The 21,232-nt window shown below is 44.8% G+C and overlaps 1 protein-coding gene across 2 annotated transcripts in view; it reads left to right on the top strand.

Moving 5' to 3' along the window:
- sema4ba (sema domain, immunoglobulin domain (Ig), transmembrane domain (TM) and short cytoplasmic domain, (semaphorin) 4Ba) overlaps window positions 1-21,232 on the top strand; it is a 35,910-nt gene that overhangs the window by 6,868 nt on the left and 7,810 nt on the right. For both annotated transcript variants that reach the window (XM_047035016.1, XM_047035017.1), the window contains 7 exons: window positions 7,186-7,596; window positions 17,607-17,767; window positions 17,896-17,958; window positions 18,545-18,643; window positions 19,384-19,495; window positions 19,756-19,872; window positions 20,215-20,372. In XM_047035016.1, coding sequence (XP_046890972.1) covers window positions 7,479-7,596; window positions 17,607-17,767; window positions 17,896-17,958; window positions 18,545-18,643; window positions 19,384-19,495; window positions 19,756-19,872; window positions 20,215-20,372 — 828 coding nt within the window. In that variant the 5' untranslated portion in view covers window positions 7,186-7,478. The remainder of the gene's footprint in view (window positions 1-7,185; window positions 7,597-17,606; window positions 17,768-17,895; window positions 17,959-18,544; window positions 18,644-19,383; window positions 19,496-19,755; window positions 19,873-20,214; window positions 20,373-21,232) is intronic.

Below are 21,232 nucleotides of genomic sequence, written 5' to 3'. Positions count from 1 at the left end.
CCCCTACCCCCATCCAGACCACTCAAAATGTCTGTGTGTTTGCCAGATAAAAACAAGAAGGAGCTGTTAGCTGGGGCCCCATATCATCCCTCCACACATGTTGAGCCAGTAGCCAGGGGCAAGGCAGAGGATCCAGAACAGCCTCAGGCCTCTACCTCAGAGGGTTGAATCTTTACAGTTGCATTGGTCCTGTAAATGTGCATATCTTACTTAAATGGATAATCTGAACCTGGTTTCTGAAGAATATCCGACAACAATCTTTGTACTGCAACGTACTTCGGGATTTCTTCATGAAAGTGCTTCTGGAAATTCTGTGCCTCCAGCAGCCCAAAGAAGCTTCTTATCGTACAGAGTCCAGCCAGACTATGAAGGGAGAGCAGTCTGCACCCTCAGGAGTCACCATTCTGAAGCTCTTCTGACATTTTAGCTGTGTGCAAATTCTCTAGAGTAATCAAGTTCTGGTCAGCCACAGACCTGTGCATCTCCATTCCCCTTCTTTCTGTTACAAACAAGAGCAAGCACCACAACTGCTGTGTATTGTATTAGGTACGGTGATGCTGTTTTCCCCCCAGTGTTTTCGTTTGATTTGATTTCAGTTTCCACAGGGTTTCCTTTGGAGACCACACGTGGCTTCACAGCAGAGCTGCACCTCCGTAATCTGCAATCTGAAATGCTATATTATGAGATCTGCAGAGTTTGGTGCAACTGATCGATGGCCGTGCTGGTCTGGCTACTGTGTTTTCGTAGACACCAGGAACAACAGTGCAGTGGGGAGGACATGTTCCGAGATGGATGAGGGGGTAAAGACTTCTGGCAGGAACAGCCTTAGGTTGGTGATGGAGGGATGGAGAAGAGAAAAGGAGGCGAGAGGGGGGGGGGTCTCCTCTCCTTCTTCCCCCTCCACCCCATCCAACTGGTGTGTGAGAAAGGTGTGAGAGGGAAGGCGATAGGAGGAGACAACATTCTGATCGCTTTATCAGCCTTACACAGTGATGGATGAGTTCAGCACCCTGCCCAGTAGCCTCTGTGTTTGCCTCTAAGATACTGGAATGCGTGCAACTCTTCTCTCTATGGACAAGAAGTGATAGCAGCCTCGTTGCTTTGTTTACAGCTTTTTTAGGAGTGCCATCCCATCCTAATCCATTTTAAAGGAGAAGTTGGGAACGCATTCTCCAGCCTGCTTGTCTTTCAACTAGTTACAGGCTGAGGAATGAAGAGCATGCCCTTCAGATTAGGTGGCTGGACTGCAGGTTGTATTACTATTCCAAAAGGGAGTCTCGTTCCAAGCATCTGTAATGTTGTTTTTGCAGGTCAATGTAGTGTTTGTATGTTGTCTATACAAGTTCATTGTGTTTTGAAGTCAAACTTGGGATAAAGTTTCACATTCAGTTTGGACTGAACTGTCATACAGCGTATTTCCATAGAGAAAGTTATAGCAGTTATCAGGCTTCATTTTATCAGGGTCAAAATTCAAACACAATAAAAAAAGAAGGAAAGAAGTGGGATAATTCAAAACAATTGGAGCCATGCAGTACAGGAGCAAGTGTTTAAACAGGCCTGACCTACTTACAACAGCTAAGACTTTATCAGCTCTTTACCTGTATCTCAGCGACGGCATAACTCCTCATAAAAACTGCTCAGTTAGATCTCTTAAACAGCACGCCGTGGACGTTTTTGCAGAGGCACCTTTCAAGGGTCATTGTACTGCATTCAGACTGCCTACTTTTAATTTTTGCTTTATTTTCGTTTGGAATGACTGAATCAGTGTCACATTTAGCTTTGATATTCATACAGTATTAACTGGCATTTTGTTGGATACCCTCCAATATAGACTTTACGAATTGAACTTATTGTAAGGTCATAGCAGTCTGGAAGTATTTAGGCCTGTTGGCAGCATTCTAGATGGGGTTGACTTTATGAGGTATTTTTGGTGAATCCAGCCCTCCTGTTAAGGACTCTTATAGCCAAAATAATGGAAAGATTTTTACTTTTCTAACAGCTGTTGATGGACATCTCAAGAGGTGATGTATAACCCACAGCATGCTTTCATACAGTTGATTATATAATCAAATCTCACAAAAGTAAAAATGTCATTTGCAATTTTGCATTGCCGTGAAAAGGGCAATTATGGGAAGGTTTGATGCTATTGCTTATTGAGGGAAGAGCATATGAATTGTACTGAATGCATGTGAACTTTAATTATTAGCCAATGGAGTAAACTCTCAGGGTCACCTGTTATTAAACTCACAGCATTGTTCTCACACAATATAGAACACACAGAAGACATATCAAATAGCCCTGGATCCTCATGTTTCGCTGAAACGGAAGTATAGGTGTTGCTTGCCACAATACTAGGTGTGACCAGAAGGAAACACACAGAATAAAAGAATCAGGCCACTTCCAGAAAATCGACAGGCCACTTCTCAAAAGTAGAACAGCTTAGAATACAGCATTGATATGGCAAAAAACTGGATCCTCCCCCTCTAACATCTCCATAGTTTTGCTCAGTAACTCAGCATATAAATCCACTTTGTTTTGAAACATTATGCATGACAACACACAAAGGGTTTTAATCTGGGTTTAGACCTGATCTGATGTGTCATGACAGGGAGATTTGGCCCCAGTGCCAGGAAAAATACATCTTGGCTGCAAAAGGGAGAGAGCCAAGGAGTGCCAATTTACTCTCTCTTAGTTCACACTCCATGAAAGATAAACCTCTATGAATGTTATTGTTTGGACAGGTTTTTTGTTCCACTTTTATAACAATGCATACATCTAATCAAGCTTTGAGATACAGATTATTTCTGGGAAACGCTTCAAAGAAGTCCTTTCACTTTGCTTTCCCCTCACAGGTATCTGAGCAAAAACACACACCCCAGCCCCTTTACCCCTACCCTCAGCATCTGTGGGATTAATGCACAAGGCTGTCTGTGAAGAGGATCCCCTGCTGGCGTCCTTCCACCCTCCACAGAGCTGATAGTGATAGCAGGCCTGGATACAGATGCAGCACTGCTACTATACATTTCATCAGCAAGCTGCTTGTGCTGGCTCCACATCTGTTATGGAAATTTACGCAGAGGGGAAATGGAATGAAATGGAATACCATTTCAAATATTTTCACTTTTGAGCACTGGGTGATTTAGAAACTCATGCTGGTTTCAAAGACACAGGTGATGAAATATCCTGAAATGAAATAGTCCACTTTCACAGCCATATATTACATTAATCTATCAATGCCCTCTCAGTGGCCGATGGCCTCAAATGTAAAGGTTTTTATCTCGTCAGCAGTGCTGATGAAATTAAGAATTACTGACCATGTGTCAAAAGTCCCAGTAGTGGAGAGAGCTTGATGAATTTTACCCTCACAAACCTTAAGTTCAAGATGTCCCCTATCTCTTTTCAGTAGTTAATAAGACTTTAATTAGGCAATTAAAGGTCTTAGAAATAGCATATGGTCATAATTACCGCTGGATGGTTCACTCAGGGATGAATGAGCCATTAATTATTCTAAACTGGGCCTGGGGACTGGGCCAAACACATGGCACTTTAGTCACCTCATCACAGAGATTGGCTGCAAAGTTACCTGAGGGGGGGTCTGTATACCCGTTCCAAAAGAAAACAAAAAAGCATGTGTCCATGAATCATGCTAGGTAATTATGGAAAGTGCTTTGTTATTGTGAATCACTCTGACCCCGATACTGAAGCTCACTGGACATAAATGTTCTCTTGCTCCCTGGTATCTGTAGATGTCGGTGACTGGTACTGAAAGAGCCCTGAAGTGTTGCCTCAGAAGTGTAGTCATTACTGATCTTCTACACAAGGAGGTGGGTGAGGCTGTGTTCACACAGTACACACTGCTGCCTTCTCCCATTTCCGACCCCCCAGACAGTCAGACACATCGACTACACAAGTGCTGATACACACAAGAGAATCCCCTTAAGGGTTGGGTGATGAAGAGGGCACGGGGGATTGTTGGTCCCAGGCTAAAGACCACATCTGGAAGCAGGTGGTGGAGGCCGCCCAAGCGGTGTTACTGCTTGGGTGTACAGGTGTGTTTACGGATGACTGACATGCCAGAGAGGTCTTATTTATCAGTCAACACGTTTCCAGTCAACAGACATGGAGTGGAATTCAAGAAACCTTGACCCGTCCCCCCTTTTCCCTCCCTCCACTCGAATGGCAAACCTGATAGTCACACCACCTGTTTCTGTTGCTGTAGAAGTATTGCTTTTTATTGGCCTCGGAACCTCATATCTATTGCTATTCATTGACAGAATTTGCAGTGCAGCAATGTACTGTACACTGTGTATTATGCCAGGATACATATTCCAGGAAATTGCTGATGAGTTAGTAGAGTAGTAGAGGGAATTACCCAGTTTGTTCAAATATAAGTCTTATTTCCTCTTGTGCGTCAGACCCCTATGTGAGTTATTTTGACAGTGGGAAGGATACAAGGCTATATCTGGAATATCAATTTCTCTAACGTATTAGGCAACATTTGTTAGTATTTAATGCCTAAATCTAATTTGCCTGAAGGCACCACCCTATTTTGAATGAACTCACGTCACTCAACCACTAACATTTTATGGCTCTTTAAATAAACGAAAACACGTTTCCAAAGATAATATAACGCAGAAACTCTGAGGTAGCTAGCAAGGAATCAGCTGAACTTCACTCTCCACAGTAACACGACTCCATTGAGCTTCTTCATACGTCTGTGTTGGGTTGTGAATGAATTGTTCTCCCCCAGTGCCTGTTCTCCTGTTGCCCCCAGAGTTATACCGACACTTAATTTAACAGTGAGGGAGGAACGATTTATGGTCACCTCCCTTTCCCTCTGTTACTATTACCAATACATAGTTTTTATCTCATTGTTAGGGTCATTTTTAGAACCATTAAAGGGTTATGTTATGTGTTGTCTTTGAAGTTATAGTAAGGCATTGGGGAGATAACTCAAACTTATAAAGAAGAAAGAAGAGTTTGACAGAGTTTGGGAGTTGCCTATAAATCTTGCTGTCGAACGCCCTGGTTTCCCCCCTTGCCCCTCCACGTGCCTCAGCAAACTTCCATGATACATAAAGGAGTCTGCTTTTGCCAGGCTGTCACACAAACTTTACAAAGCCTCCCATGCACATTGCAAGAATGGGACCTAGCTTCCAGTCTCAACCAACAGGAGAGACTAATGAAGTGACAGCTAATGCGACAGCCTTCCTCTCCACATCCCTGAATATCACGTGCCACATTTCACGCAAAGTTTAGCAGAAAAATGGCTTTAACTTGGCCAGTTTGGGTTCTGAATGTGGGCAGAGATTTGGCCTAGATTTTTAAAATGGTGATCTTGATCTTGATGAATTTAGGATATTCAGTAAGAGGGGACCCTTGTGAGGTTACACACAGGGGTGGGGGGTGGGATTCTGGGTTTCTGAACCTTAGGGAGTTTCTGACATTGATACAGTTCTATCACCACTTATTGTGCTCTACCAGAGTCATCGGATAACACATATCCTTGTAAGGCACCCTTTTCTTGTAGTACTGTATGGATGGTGACAGGTAGCTCTCTCAGAAAGGAGATACTCCACATCGCCCTGTTTGCACTCTGTTATTCCTAAACACATGTGCCATGATTTAAATGGCTGTGCAGTTGTCTCCCTGTGATGTAATCACGTTTGTTTCATTCATGGATTTCCTGGTCCTTGTGTAGCCTATAGTCCTCTCGGCCACACCCCTTTCCCAGGATGCTTAGTGTCCCCACTAGTATCAGGATCACTAATTTGACTGGGCCTCGGAAAGAAGTCAAAAATAGTTCTACGAGTATTTGGCATTGACTGATCCAGCGTAACTGACCCTGCCTTGAATGTATTTAAGGTCCTCCCCCTGGGGCGACAGTCATTGAAACCACCCCATTAAGCTGAGCAGATGCAGTGGGGATGTGTGTATCCAGTTCAATTCTGTCACTACGTATAGAGGCCTGTCCCTTTGCATACGCAACACGTAACACCTTTATACAGTAAGTCTCTCGGTTTTGTTGTGGTAAATGTCTCATTGTTTGAGATGTGGGAACAACGGTTAGTTTGTGTCTAACTTTGGTCTTGGCAAGCACAAAGAAGATTTATTATTATAGATCCATATTGATTTTAGACTTGGTAAAGCTGTGTGCAAACAAATCTTTAATCACATAGACTTCTCCCATGGGTTTTAGATCATTTCAGTTACCCCACCACAAACCTCAGTTGTTCTAATTTCCCTTAATAGGTTTTTTAGTGGGTTATAATAGACAGCAGACACAATAAAAAATTATTTGATGCACTGCAAGAGTATTTGAATCACGATGAACAAACACATTACCATATGTCTTCTGTCAGTAATCACTGGTGGAGGATACTGCACCAGTTCATTCCCAATACTGTACTTTTGTTATTTTGTATTTCTGCTCATTCATTCAATCATGTCACAGATTTGGTGAGTTTCCATTCCAGAATAGTGTCTCTTATATTAGCCCTCACCTGAAATGGACAGACTTTCATTGTCCTGAACAAGATACCAACTGATGTCTCCAAGAACCATGGCCTACTCCTATTACATTAGTGACGCACCCACTAGTGACAACCTGAGAGTTTCAAATTACTTTTTTTTTATCTCACAAAGTACAATGCTTGCTTACCACAAAGCAAATGTGCCGTTTATCGTAAAGTGTGTCCTTAACATAATGATACACATTCATGATCACAAGATCACATTTGAGAGACGTTATAGTAGTAGAGCCATAGTAACCTTTGGTTGGATAGGACGTGTTGTGAAATGTCAGGGCAGCCTGTGTTTCTCTCTCGCTGTCAGATATGATCTTGACTAATGTGACTTTTAAGAGGACAGATGGCATGTTTGTTTCCATCGAGGGAAAGAGGACACTGCCCATTCACAGACGTGCAGACATGGCCACAGGCAAGAAAAACAATACTGCCCACATGCTCTCATACGTACTTGTTTGTATCACAAGCCGAAATTAAACAAAAGAGATAGGAGCACTCCGGCCTGTGACCTTGCAGCCACAGTCTTTGTTGGAGCTGAAACCTGTGTGCGTACGGAATGTTTTTACCAAGAAACGTTCCACGATAAGGAGAGAAACCCTGAGAGTTGGTGTTTACTGTACACCCATGTCAACAAATGTTGTTTTTTGTGTGTTTACAGATCTCGGCGGAGAACCCTGGGGTGTGTGCACCGAAGCTGATTTCACGAGGCTGGCTGTCCTGGGAGGCTCATAGTGGGGTCAAAGATCATTATTCCTCACCTGGTGTTGTCTACCACTAGAAGGAGTTTCCTCCAACTTCGCTTTCACAACTGCACACAGGTCCCCCCCTTTCAGGCAACGCAGAACTCCAGAACGACACGCAGGGAAAATAAACACGGAGAGACGCTCTTCATGAATTCCCCCAAATCCTGAAAGGCATACCGTGCGAGTTGGCTGGCAGCATTGAGGAGCCATGTGGACAATAAGTATGGCCTTGCTCTGTGTACCGGCCCTGACGCTCCTACTGACTGTCTTTGTTCACCCAGCTGCGCCCCAACACGATGTCACTCCTCGCCTCAGCTTCTCCTACAGTAAGTGTTGTCAGCCTTCTGAGTGGTTATGCTACGAGTCCTGAGGGGGATGTGTCTCCTCAGTCCTGCGAGCCGCTGTGTGCGTCCTCTCTGTCAGGACCGGTCACAGTGAGAAACACCAGAATTCCTCGGAAAAAACAAAACAAAGACAGAGGCCTGTGTGTTTACCCTGACACCGTGCCCCCTTCACTGACCCGAGTGCTCAGATCATCCATTTACTGGAGAGTGTAAGAGAGCAGGCTCCCAGGGGCTGGTACTATAAATAAGTGTAGTGTGGGGGCTCGCCTGGGTCTTCCGGGGGCGTTGAGAGCTCTGGAGGTGCCTGGGGCTCACCCAGGGCTTTGTGGGGTACTTTAAACAGACAGTGGTGTTGGATGAGGTGTTGATAAGCAGACAGACCAGAGCAGATCTCTCAGCCGCAACTGGCTCTGTTGAGTAGGGCTGTGTTCTCGGCTAGACAGAGGTGAAGCAGCATGTTTACGTAAGTGCAGCACTGCTGCAATGTTTCTGCCAGTCTAGTACAGCAATACTCTCGCTACGAGCAGTCCCTGTCTACAATGTCTACAATGATTATTTATTGTTACTCAGTTCAAGGCACCGTAGTCTATGCCTTAAATGCGTGCTTTCTAAATTGTATCAACTATGTAGGCACACACATTGATGGCTTTCAGTTCCCAATGTTTGACTTCATTGATTGTTGAACATTTTATCAGTCAGTGTCCCGAGAAAGTGAATGAACGTTCAGACTGGCTCTGCAAAATGAACTAGGCTACTTCAAGTACTGAAGTATGCAATTTATGTTTGTCTAAACCTTAACGCCTGTAAAGCTAGCTAAATCCCGAACCATGAATTTCAGCTCCGTCAGGGTGGCTCTGTCAAGTTTCCACAGGTCAGAGGGAATTACTTTATGAACAAGGCCATTGTGCTGTTAGACCCGCTCAGGGTAACATATCAGAGTCTCCACTAGCATACAGGGGTCTCTTTTGTTGTTTTCCTGTTACGCTAACACTAATTTACATTTAGTCATTTAGCAGTTAGTTGACACCGTGTCGGAATCATCATTTTGAATATGTACATCTTCAATTTGGTTGTATTATGCAGGTGATGCAAGTGAACCTACCCTGGATACCTGGTACCTGGATCAGTGACTCATCCTTTGGCATCATTAATAACAAACATATGAGTTTCAAGAGAAGGAGTTTGCTGAGATTTCGTTGTCAAAATATCTGCATCTGGATTAAGGCTAAGCCTCTGGTGGGTTGCCTGGTTCTGTGAGGCCAGGCAGGGATTTGAGCTGGTCAGCCAGCATGGAGGTTGGTGGGGATGGGGCTCTGCCTGTCTCAGCCTGCCTCCCCTGTGCTAGAGGAACTCTATAGCACCAGGTAATCTCTCTCACCTGCCAGCCTCCACAAAACAAGTTTCAGACAGAGCATTTCACAATAGAACTTGCCATTCGTCTCCCAGAGAAAAGACCGACCCTTCATGCTCACACACTCCTTCGTGTTCTGACATACATAAAGAAATTGCTTTTGGGGTGAGACAACAATCTTGGAACACAACCATAAAGCATGTCAAACTCAACTTTTCACCGGCCCACTCAGTTTTTCCAGTGAAAAGGGTTATGTAAAGAGTTTCTCCCTAACCCGTTGTATTGTTTTATATAATGCCATGGATTGGAATTATCATAAACATTGTCAGTGGCATTGGGAAATGCAGACCTATGAGCAAGTTAATGCTCATGCTCTGTCAACCTATTAGCCATCTTTTTACAACCCGAGTATACAGTTCAGTTTAAAAGTGACTTTGCGCTTTTATACTTTGAGAGTCTTGCTAGTTACAGCCCTCGGTCTCACACCATGCAGTTACCCTGTTACGATCATAAGCATTTACAAGCTGAATGGAGCACTAAAACTAGCACAAATGTTTGGTTCCATGGACATTTAAACACACAATAGACTTCAATGACCAGCACAGAACCTGAGGAGATGGAGTTAGCTGAGGCCTATGAAGTTATGACCAACAGCAGATTCCATTGTTATATAGTAGCTTCCACTGGTAGACAAGCCATTTTCCTGGTGGGGAAACCAGAGCTTGTGTGTATAATGCTGGGGAGGCAGATAGCTAGGGGCTTGACAGTTGGAGCTTGGCTTGGCATGGACGCATCCTCACTGGTGCGTCCGCCCTTGCCTTCTGTGTCTGTCCATGTTTATTGTACTGTGATTACAAGGCGACACCCACAGCTACAAGGCACAGGGGTCTGGACTGCCCCTCCCCCATCCTCCTGTCCTGCCTGGACATCTGAGCCTGCTGGCTCTCCTTCCTTTGGATCCATGAAGAGGGTTAGACCGTTAGACCGTTCCTTCATGGTGGCTCCTCCACACGGCATTTTCCTGGACATGCCCCCCCCCCCCCCCCCCCCCCCCCGTTGTCCTCCTCCCCTTTGCCGCCTTAATGAAGAAGCTAATCTACCATGAATAATGAATGGGGATTTGTGTGTGTTATGGTGTGAACATTCGTCTGGTTCTCATTACGCGCCTATCAGGAAGGATCATGAGTTCAGGGAGGAGAGACTACATCTGCTTTCCCCTCCTCTTTTGTTCCCAGACTTAATGCAGACCATGCCAGAGAGCTTAGTGTGCAAGCATGCTATTTAAAGGGACACCTTTAAGCGGTTTACGTTGGCTCACTTAGCTTGTTGATCTGTTCATCCCGCTCTCCAACAGCAAACATGCAGTCACGGCACAGTTGAAGACAGAGGCCCTGCCCTCCGTTCAGATAAGAATGATCGTAATTAATTTGGAAGCCGCAAAGCAAGCGCATGCATCACAATGTGCTCAATCCCTGTCCTACAGGACTGCATTAAGGCCTGTTGAGTTGCTCCCACTGAAGTGATTCAGAATGACATGACATGATCATGTCAAGTGAGATAACTAGTCTGCGAAGCATGATGCACAAAATACAGTGCTTCTTATTGTACTGTAATGTGTGCGTGTGGACTGCATAGGTATGGGAGGGTTCTGGACTAGATACCTAAGCATCTGGACTATATGTATGCTCCACTGAACCAAAAGCCCTGTTTATAGACATAGATCTAGAACAGTTTCATACTGCATACAGTGTTCTTCAAAAGAACAGCATGCCATTTTGAGTGTTGTGTGACAAACTTTATACATATTATGTTTTACCTGTGTGTCCAAAGGTCACAGCAGTATCCATCTTTTATTTGATACTGAAAAGTGAAAACGTGGATCTGGAAACTCACGAGTGTTGAGACCAGTGTTTCGCCAATCCGCCAGGGAGTGGGTCATAAATCACGGTCGACAGGCCTTGTGAAAACACCCCTCATCCCATCCACGCTCTGACATCCAAGGTGTTGAGGCAATCTCCCCGCTGCCCGGCTTTAAACACACAGCATGTGGTCACGCAAGCCTGCCCAGAACCCCACAGGCACTCAGACCAAGGGGACTACATGAGGTCATGACATGTTAGCGATGCTCCTGCTCTGCTCTCTCTAGAGGACAGGGTCAGGGAGAGGTCCTCAAGTAAAGCATGGTTTACAATGTGCTACACGATGTAATGGTTGAACCCGGGTCAAGATCTAGATGGAAGAACAAGAACAGCATTCCTTCGCTATTGAAATCGGTTTATATGTTACCTAGGGAAGGCTTCCCTGTTGTTTACAGATGAAACACCCCTCCTTTCTAAATAAATTTAATTTGATTCTTTCTCTTATTAAATATGTCTCCCATTCCCTTTAAAACCTGTTGTTGCCCTTCTTGCCTTAATGAATATCCAGGGAGAATCCATTAATTTCTGGCAGATACTTTGCTTAACTTGATAGATTCTTTATATATTCTTTAACACAGTCACCACCTAATATCAAACTGCTTTCCCGACCTCACAAAGGTCATGTTTAGAACAGCAGGAATTCCCAGCATCACCATGGTGTCTGCCCTACCATTTGTTGCTATCATGCTAACAAGTGGGAGACCAGGCATGCAGTTCCCTAAACAAACAGCGGGCTCACAGCTTGCCTAATGAATCTAATGGTGAATCCCTCCTCTTGGCTTGAAGTCTTAATGCATTCCAGATGCCGCCGTGTCTGTCCCCCCTTTACCCTGGCCCTGTACTGTCCACAGCACTATCAGTCATCATAGTTTGTAGCTGATTACCACTGATTAGCAAGAACAAAAAGTGGCTTAATTCATCACTGTGGTGCTGATACATTAGCTGATAGAGACATAATAGAAATGAGAGATGAAATGGGAAGGGTGGAGTACATTTACATGTATTTATCCAAAGCGACTTCCAAGAGAGAGCTTTACAAAAAGTCCATTGGTCAATGATTATAAACAACGAGATAGCCCCAAACATTGCAGGCAGCCAAAACATGAAGCATACATTGCGAAAAAGCAACATCTGATCCAACAAATCTTTCGTAAGTGCTGGTGTACTCCCGGAACAAGTGCGTCTTTAGCCTTTTCTTGAAGGTGAAGAGGCAGTCAGTATCTCTGATGGAGGTGGGGAGATGATTCCACCACACACCCCAGGAGTAAGGGTGGGTGGGGTGCCAGTCTGGTACAGGTGGAGCAGAAAGACCCACAGATATTGAACAGCACGATGCTTTTATCATTGGTGAGTTCTGTTTGGTCTGTTTTGGCTGTCCCTGTCTTAAAGTGTTATTGTCCTCCTGCGTCTCTCCAACCATGACTTCACCTTCCGTAGCTTAGCCTAATCTTCAATTAACCTTTCTCCCCCACCGCACAGAATAATTCTCTTAGGACGCATAGTTGCATAATTGCGGCATCCACAGATGCAGTAACCCCCCTTTTTTCTGAATGGCTGGATTACTTTTATGTCTGTAAAATAGTTTATTTCTCAGACTTGCACACCCTTAAAACATACTGACAACTCAAAAGCACAGTTACACATCTGTAACGGCTGAATAAAAATACTTGTCACCCCTTGTTATCAGCTATCACAGAAATGTCAAGAGGGTGTTTACGTGACCGGAGCTAGATTGTCAGGTTACAGTTAAAGTGACAATAGATTTCATTTTGGCCACTATGGAAAACTTGTAAGCTGTCAACTCATGACAAGGCACGGTTAGCTTACGTAGCTTAACGTGTTTGGATTTGCGCTGCTCCATCATGTTTTCATTGGGAAGGTGTGTATGTGTGTGTCGGGATGTGTACACAGTGTGTGTGTGTGAGTGATAGGCTTCGCTCCATCTTAGATTAACATCTGCGGTGCTAGGCTGTGCCCAAGTCTGTGCAGCTGATACCCTTGTTTTGCACCGCTTACCGCTTATCCCTTTTGTCATGTGCGGGGTCTCGCCATGTAAGTATCCTTGTGTTCCTTCTTGGAGGCAAATCTAGGCCATGTTTACAGACAGGCGCCTGGAAATGGGACATCAGACATCCCTTAAAGATGTGCCATCAGGACACTGAAGCGCTCCCTTGATCTCAAAAGAGACATGTGATTTGTTTCCAGGTCATCTGTGGATTGATGAAGAAAGTGTTTTGTCCGTCTCTTCATTAACGTAGTGACTAAGTTCAGTTGAGTTCTGGATTTTAATAAGTATGATCAATCTGCACATAGAGAGAACCAGACCTCTAACAATAAATGACAACACAACACCAGGCTTAGGTCTCAATCATGTCTCTCTCAGCTCTGGAAGCTGGAGGACCATCTTTTATAGGGCACAAGAATGTAAACATAGATAGTGACAGTCAGGCAGTAATGACGTTACAACAGTCTCAGAGAAAGAGATTCACAGATCCCAGCCCATGACCATTCTCAGGGCAGAGAGATCATAGGTGGAGCTATCCCTGTCGTCATCGCAACAGTACTTTCTCCTGACCCCGAACATCTATTCAACCTGACAAACACAATCTACTCTTATCAATAGCCAACTTACATGAGAACACACTAACTAATATCCAATGACTAGTTCTATTGATTAGTGAATAATGTAAGTACACAGGAAATCCCAATTTCTTCCACAGTAAAAAAGCTGTTGGGTCAATACAGAGAGTACATATCATTACCACATTGAAGGGACTGTCACTGTGGTATGTGACATTTGGCAAGATGTCATGATGGCATCCTTAATGAAACAGGAAGTGGGGGCTGTGAAGGAGTGTGAGAAGATGGGAGGAGAATGAAGGAGTTTGCTAAAGAACGTACAATAGAGGCCCGTACGCCAACTGTCAAGCCTACCGGAAATTTCTCAGTGTTCCCTGATGACTGCTCTGTTGTGGGCTAGTCTCCATTGGCCGAATGAGCCCAGTGATGGGACCCAGAGATACTTACGGTCCTTTCAGAGGCCATCAGTGTTTCCGTGTAGTTCTGGATTCCTGAATAAACAAAAACAACCCGTTTCCAACACACATTTCCAACACTTGAACACACAGCTGTGAACACTGATACAGACCACCATCAAGGATGTTGATGATTGAATCAGCCTGCCTTCGTTGAATGCCCGACAGTAAGCACTTTCATCTCCAACACTGAAGTACAGATTACTTCACGTCTGCCTTTAAAGAGGATGTTCCACGACTGTAATTAACTTTGTGCCTTTTTGGACTCAGATCTGTTGGGAAATCCACTGCGACAGACTGAAGAGGGTTCCCTAAAAGCCCACAGAGTAATTAATTTCCCCCTAAATAGATTACCAAGCCAAGCAGGGTGGATACAACAATCCATTTAGCAGTGTCATTTTACAAAAATTGCATTTAATTGCATAATGAGGGTAATGATCTAGCATTGCTTACAGCTGCCAGGACCAGGCCATCCCCTCACTGCTTCTTATTGTGTGTTCTCCAGAATCCCCTGTGTGTCTGCGGATTGGGATCACACAGGAAGTGCTGTGAGCCACACAAAGCTTCTCTCAGTTACCCCCGGCCTGAGATCATGGGCCTGGGAATGGCGATACGGTGAGAGGAGAACTGCTGGCACCCACAGACAGGAAAGGAGAGGTGTGATTGGCAGGTGTGATTGGCAGGAGTGTTAGGCGGCGCCTCTCTCTTTCAGCAGCAGCCAGCAGGTTAAAGAGGGACTGTGATGAATGTGATCCTCAGCCTGTCTGAGGAACAGAGTCTGGGAGCTGTGATACAGTTCAGGATGCCCCTCCGAATGAATGTTTGAAAACAAACCCTGCTTTGACAGCAGCTAAAGCAGTTGGACTGTCGTATCCAAGCTGCTCTCCTTGGCTGTTTCCTCAACGTGTGTACGGAGATCGTCAGACGACGGCACGATGAACAAAGACTTGTTTCGGTTCTTAGATGGGTCTTCCTGTGTGCTACTGTTCAATTTGGTGGCATCTATTAGCTTGATTTCCCCTGTTGGTCTTTGACATTGTGGGCCTCAATAATGTGGCATCCCCTTTGATAAGTCGTCCTTTGTGGAGCGCTGTGGCAGGACACTTAATGTTCTAGCCTGTAGGGGCCAGCTGGAGGGGGAGGGGGCTCAACAAAGCGAGGGCAAACTAGTTATGATATGTTGATGCTCTCAACTTGTTACACAGTGCCCACTTTCCTGCCCTCGCTTAATAACTTCCCCCTCTCTCCCTCTACCTCCAGTAGACATTTGCAGCTCTATTTTCTTTTTCCTCTTGCGTTCTCGCACTCTCTTTCTATCTATCTCTCTCACCCTCTCTCCTGAGTACTTCCACTTTACCAGACCAGACTCTTCCCATTATTGGGTTGCACCGTCATGGAAAGGCCCCCAGGCAGTCAACCTCAGACGCCCAGATGACAATCCAGGCTGTGGTCGGTGTGGAAAGGAGCATAGGGCAAGTTCAGATCTCAGACACACAGCCCTGGAAACGCTGACATGAGTCTCTGACCTACAGAATGTTCATTCCAGTGTGGAGGTTTGCAATCCCAGAGCTCGTCTTTTATTGCTAAATCATATCCGTTTGTAAGAGGTCATTGTGGTTAGTTGGGTTTCACTGCTGTCCCATGGTGCAGTAGTACAGTCACTCTACCAGATGACCGGAAAAAGGGATAAAAAGGTTGAACCTTCTTGATGATTAAACAAAAATTCCCCTTCAATGTCAATTCTTTTTTTTTGCGTGGTAGTCTTTTCCATAAAGAATTTAAATGTACTTTTACGGCTCTTCTACAAAATCCTCATATCATACATATTTCCAGAAGCATATTTGATCAATCAAATCAGTGATACTGGCTTATCTTACAGTAGTTCTTTTATTTTCTCCTTTTTGCGTTCCATATCTATTCAATTGAACTCTTGAACAGTGATACAGGATTTCTCTAGGACCAATAACCATTAAAAGTATGTTTTAAGCCTACCTTCTTGTGGATTGTAGACAACAGGATTTTGTCAGAGACCTGTGTTCAGAGGTTGTACTGTAATGTACTCTTACAGCACAGTCCTCGCAGCCAGACACAATGTATAGACGTGAGTGATTATTGTTTACTTGAAATTATAAATGGAAAGCCTTCCACTATTTAAAACCCACACGCATCTCATGAATGATACACAATGAAATGCCTCATGGTGTGTTCCCCAAGCACTGATGTCTGAGCATGACAGTGGAGAAAGTTAGCACTCCAGAGACTCGTCGTGTAGATTTCCTGCTCTGTGCCAATCCTTCTAAGCCCTTGTTTTGGTTCAAACGCTAGCCTTTGTCTTTGCCTGTGTAAATCACCGTTAAATGTGCCCAAAGCTCTAAGAGGGAACGCGGAGGGGTGTGGAGGGGTGTGGAGGGGGAGGGGAGGTCCTCTTGTGGTTCTTAGATGGATTTCGTGGTAACAAGGCCCCCTGTTGCTGTGGTGATGCACTGCTTTTATTGTGTTTACCCAAGGGAAGTTGTTTCTGCCAACCCTCTGCCCTCTGGGATGGGGTAATGTCAGGTTAGCAGGAGAACCACACAGCCACCTGCTCAGTTTCAGTGGTGTTCACTCACTCAGAGATTGGGAATTGTCCTCTGTAGTGGTTTGGCTCATACTTAATTGATACATGGCAGGCCTGCATATCCTTAGAACATCATGATTAGGCTTATGTGCATGAAGTTTTTAGGGCAGCATGTCCTTTTAGCTACAATATTAAGCTTGGGTTGGAATGCTGTCAAGCCCAGGCCAGCTAACAGGACATTGAGCATGGCTGCAACTGTGAGCTGAATTTAGGGCTTAGACACCAGTGTGAAAGGCTTGCAAAGAGATTCCATGATTTGTCACTGGGCTGCAGGCAAGAATGAGGGGTTTAGAAGGGGTCTTAGTGTGGCATGAGAAAGAGAATGCTTTCTCTCTCTCTTTCATCTTCTCTCTCTCTTTCTCTCTCTTTGCTGGCCTCTCTCTCTCAGTTTGTCTCTTTATCTCTGTTTTTCTCTTTTTTCTTTTTCTCTCTCTGTCTGCAGCCGTCAGAGGTGATGAGAGAGTGTGACTGCACTGGGGGGGTATTGCTTCTAGTACCATGCACGTACACACACACACACACAGTTGACTGAACACACAGTTACTCCACCAGCTGCTGCCTTCGTCTGGAATTCCTGAGGCAAGATCTGAGCGATTCAACAGTATCAGCTGTGGAGCACGAGCCCACTGCGTGTGTCACACTCTAGCTCGTCCAGTGGCCATGCAGTCACCTCGGGCACAACGGCACAGCCAAGCCAGACAGCGTGTCATTGCCATGGCAACAGACAAACAGCTTGCAGGCACTGTGCGAGTAATGACATGGTACGCCGGTGTCTCTGATTAAGAAAGAACATCTGTCTTCATGCAGCATATCATGTTTTGTGACCACACACAGACACACGCACACTGGAGCGTGCTTGCACAGGCACGCTTGACAATCTCACAAACAGACACACACACACGCAAACTAATGTATTCAGAGTTCTGGGCTGAATTTTTCATGGTTCTCTGCCATTCGGATCAGAACTTTGTCCAACTTTTCTTTTGCTGGACATTTCTATGACACTTTGCTCTTCTCCACTCAATGTATTTCTCTCTTTCCACCTCCATTTTTGTCTCCTTCCTTTACAGATGCAAAGGAGAGGTCAGCCAAAAGATTCTCTGCAGATGGCGTCTTCAATTACACCTCTATCCTCCTCAGCAAGGAAGATAACATGCTCTATGTGGGAGCTAGAGAGGTTCTCTTTGCTCTCAACCTCACTGATATCGGCAGGGCCGAGCTCCAAAGGAATGTGAGTCTGCACTAACGTTTGTCTGCCAATGTTTCGATCCCAGTTTGATTTCAGGAATTTGAACTTTTTTTAACAGGAGAATTAAAAAGTATAATTTGAATGCATATGATATCTTCGCTCTCCTACAGCTGACATGGAGCACGCCACAGAGCAAGAGACATGAGTGCGGTTTCAAAGGCAAAAACCTACAAGTGAGTACCGAAGTACACTTGTGCTGAGGAACTCAACATGCAGTGTTTACACTTCCATGACCTGGCTTCCAGGGTTTTTATTTTCTTCTGCAAAACACCGAAAATAGACTCAGTGGCGTCCCTATGCCCTGAGAAGTTTCCACGGAACTAGTACATTTCCATTCAGCAGTGATGCCTTAGGTCCTTCTCACACACTCCTGCTCCCCCTCCCTAACTTGACTCACCTGGTAATTGTAGCTCAATACGCTCAGTGTTGGAGGAGTATCATCAGGTGACTAAACTGGATGATTAATTTATGACTAAATTGATTGTGTGGGAAATTCATAGACTGTAATCTTGATTAAGTCACTTTAGTCTTGAAGACAGCCACACAGGCACAGCACGTAGCTGCCTAAAGATCCCCTAGGCTGTTTACAAGCTGTTCATTCCTGGAAGAGTAATGTGGAAATGTCTGTGGATTGCAGACCAACGACGAGCCAATCCACTCTATTTTCTGGGTAACTCTAGATGATCCGATTGTACAAGAATGATCCAAAACTTATGAATCCTATTGATGCTTTTCTCTTTCTGTGTGTCTTTAATGCAGATTGACTGCTTCAACTACGTCAAGATCTTACTGCGGCTGAACAGCACTCACCTATATGTGTGCGGAACCTATGCCTTCAGTCCCATCTGTGTGCACATAGTGAGTGCGTGTTTGATTTCGGCAGCTGTTGCCTACGTACAGTGCAGCCCCACCAGGTCCTGCTGTTGAGAGCTCTAATTATCCATGTGATTCCCTCTGTCAGTCAAGGTGCCGCTACTTTCCTCCTGAGGCTGGATTGAGATGCGTAGGAAATGACAGATCTGAGAGGAAGCGTGCTGTACCTTTAAAGATCTATGCACAGATGGGGCCCCTAGGCTCTGCGGCATAACATTGATATTTCCATTTAGGAAATGTATCGACAGGCAGAGAATGCAGGCCTACGTAAGAAGCGCTGTGTCCCCTCTGCTCCACTTAGATTCAGGAGGTCCAACCGTGAGGCAAGAAAGTAATTTGGCAGAGCACACGCTGTCTTGTTTCTGACCCTGAATTTCAGCAGGCCTGTCCTCCTAGTTTGGAGCTGTACTATCTTATCTGCGTAAGTGAGCCTCAACCCACACAGAGAGAAACTACAGACCCTCCTCATTGTGCGCTGCCATCCACGTCATCAGTCCCAAATACAACTGTAATGACAGCTACAGTGGACAAGATAGAGCAGAAACAAGGCCATCATACAAAATAGCAAAAAAGGATGTGAAAACCTGAGTGGAGGGATGGCCCATCCCTCACTTGCGGTTCACCGCTCAGGACACTGCTGTGGATGTAGCCATCCAGCAACGGTCAGTGTTGATTATAGCCCTACTTTCCCCTCAAAGCTGTGCGTGCTTGTGTGTGTCCTTCAGAACACGGCAGACTTCTCCCTGGTACGGAGCCAGACGGGGGAGATTGTGACAGAGGACGGACGAAGTCGATGCCCTTTCAACCCAGAGTACAAGTCCACCGCCATCATGGCTGGTAGGGTCACTGTGGGATCAGCCACTGTCAGAGACAAATTCCTCACGAGACATACGAACAGCAGAGTACAAAACCATGCCAATTATTTGACTTTATGGCATGAACGTTTTTGTTTCTTTTATGCTTCACAGAAGTACAGGGAAGAGCATCTGAGTTGTAGATAAAATGGCTTATTGTGGATAAGCTAGAGGCTGATCTTGTTGGTTGAAGTTTTGTTTATATATGTCTTACTCTTCATCCCCCCTTTTCTTGTATTGTAGAGGGTGAGCTGTACACTGGTACGGTCAGTAATTTCCAGGGGAATGAACCTATCATTTACAAGAGCCTTGGCCATGGAACCTCCCTGAAAACAGAAAACTCCTTGAACTGGCTTCAAGGTAAGGGCTCTGGCTCTGCTAAATGTCCAGACCGAACACTAGTATACATAGCAGATAAGATGAACTTTACATTCAAAAACAGTCCATCCTGAAAATATACATGCCATATCTGAAGACTTGAGCCTGCATGCCATTTTTAGATATATTTTCTAACTTTCTCCAGTTAAAAATTATTGTTGTCTTTAAGTGTGTCCAGTATTTTCCAACAAGAGACAAAACATTAATGCCTCTTACAGTGCTACTATATGTTCTGTGCAAATTAGTGATGGTAAATTGTGTTTGTCCCAGAACCCATAATTGTGGGTTGACATTTAAACCCTGCTTTCTTTGTTGTCTCCTCAGACCCAGCCTTTGTGGGCTCTGCTTATATACAGGAGAGCCTGCCCAAGGGCAACCCAGTGGGCAACGACGATAAAATTTACTTCTTCTTCAGTGAAGCGGGAAAGGAGTTTGATTTTTTTGACAACACCATTGTATCGCGCATCGCTCGCGTGTGTAAGGTGAGAGATGCTTCAGTGGAGACAGCCCCTCTAAAGGGGGTCTTTCCCCTTGGGCAAGAGACGCTACTGCCCCTCTGTGTGTTGCGTGCGTGCAAGTATGTGTGTATGTTCAGAGGGGAATGGTAGCAGTGGCTGTGGTTGTGATACAGCGGTGTTGTGCCATCATGCTGTTTTCTAATTGGAAATCATCAACAATCATCACTCTCTGAAAGCACCAAATCTTCTAAACATCATATATTCCTCAAGTACCTTATTCTGGTCCAGGTGCTCGAACCTGAAATGTCTGCTTCTCTGTCCTCATGGACAGCGATCTGTTGTTTAGTAATATTGTTCCAGTTATCTCCAAAAATCTGAATGTTAACCGTATCTATAGAGGCATCATGACAGTGGGGGTTTATTACAGCTGTAATAGAGTCCGATCTAGACACAGTGTGAAATATTAGTTGAGTTTAATAGTCTGCACTCCTACCAGGCTCCATACATCCAGCAGTCAATCTCTGCTGATACTCATCCCATAACTAAGCAAATGTATTTGGTTCATCCTTTTATGGTGTGACATATTCCATTGGCAGTGCCGCCAGAATGGAGCTGGTCTTTTCAAGTCTCCCTTTTCGAGTCTCCCACAGCCAGTAGCACCATATCCTCCCCCATATTGCTAACAAACGTAATGAATCCACCCGAGCCCATTATCAAACTTAATTAGGAAATATTAACCATGATGAGACGTGAAGTAGAGCTATGCTTTGGGGCCAACTCTCAAGTCAATTTCAATTGCATCACCGTTTTTTTTTTATATTCAATTTCCTCAGCACATACTCTTGCTAAATTCATTTAAGCAGTCTACACTTAGCAGCGCAAGG

Source organism: Hypomesus transpacificus, chromosome 14, assembly GCF_021917145.1.
Source record: "Hypomesus transpacificus isolate Combined female chromosome 14, fHypTra1, whole genome shotgun sequence".
NCBI classification, from domain to species: Eukaryota; Metazoa; Chordata; class Actinopteri; order Osmeriformes; family Osmeridae; genus Hypomesus; species Hypomesus transpacificus.
The sequence above is the reverse complement of the archived record's forward strand: the minus strand, read 5'-3'. Positions and strand labels throughout refer to the sequence as shown.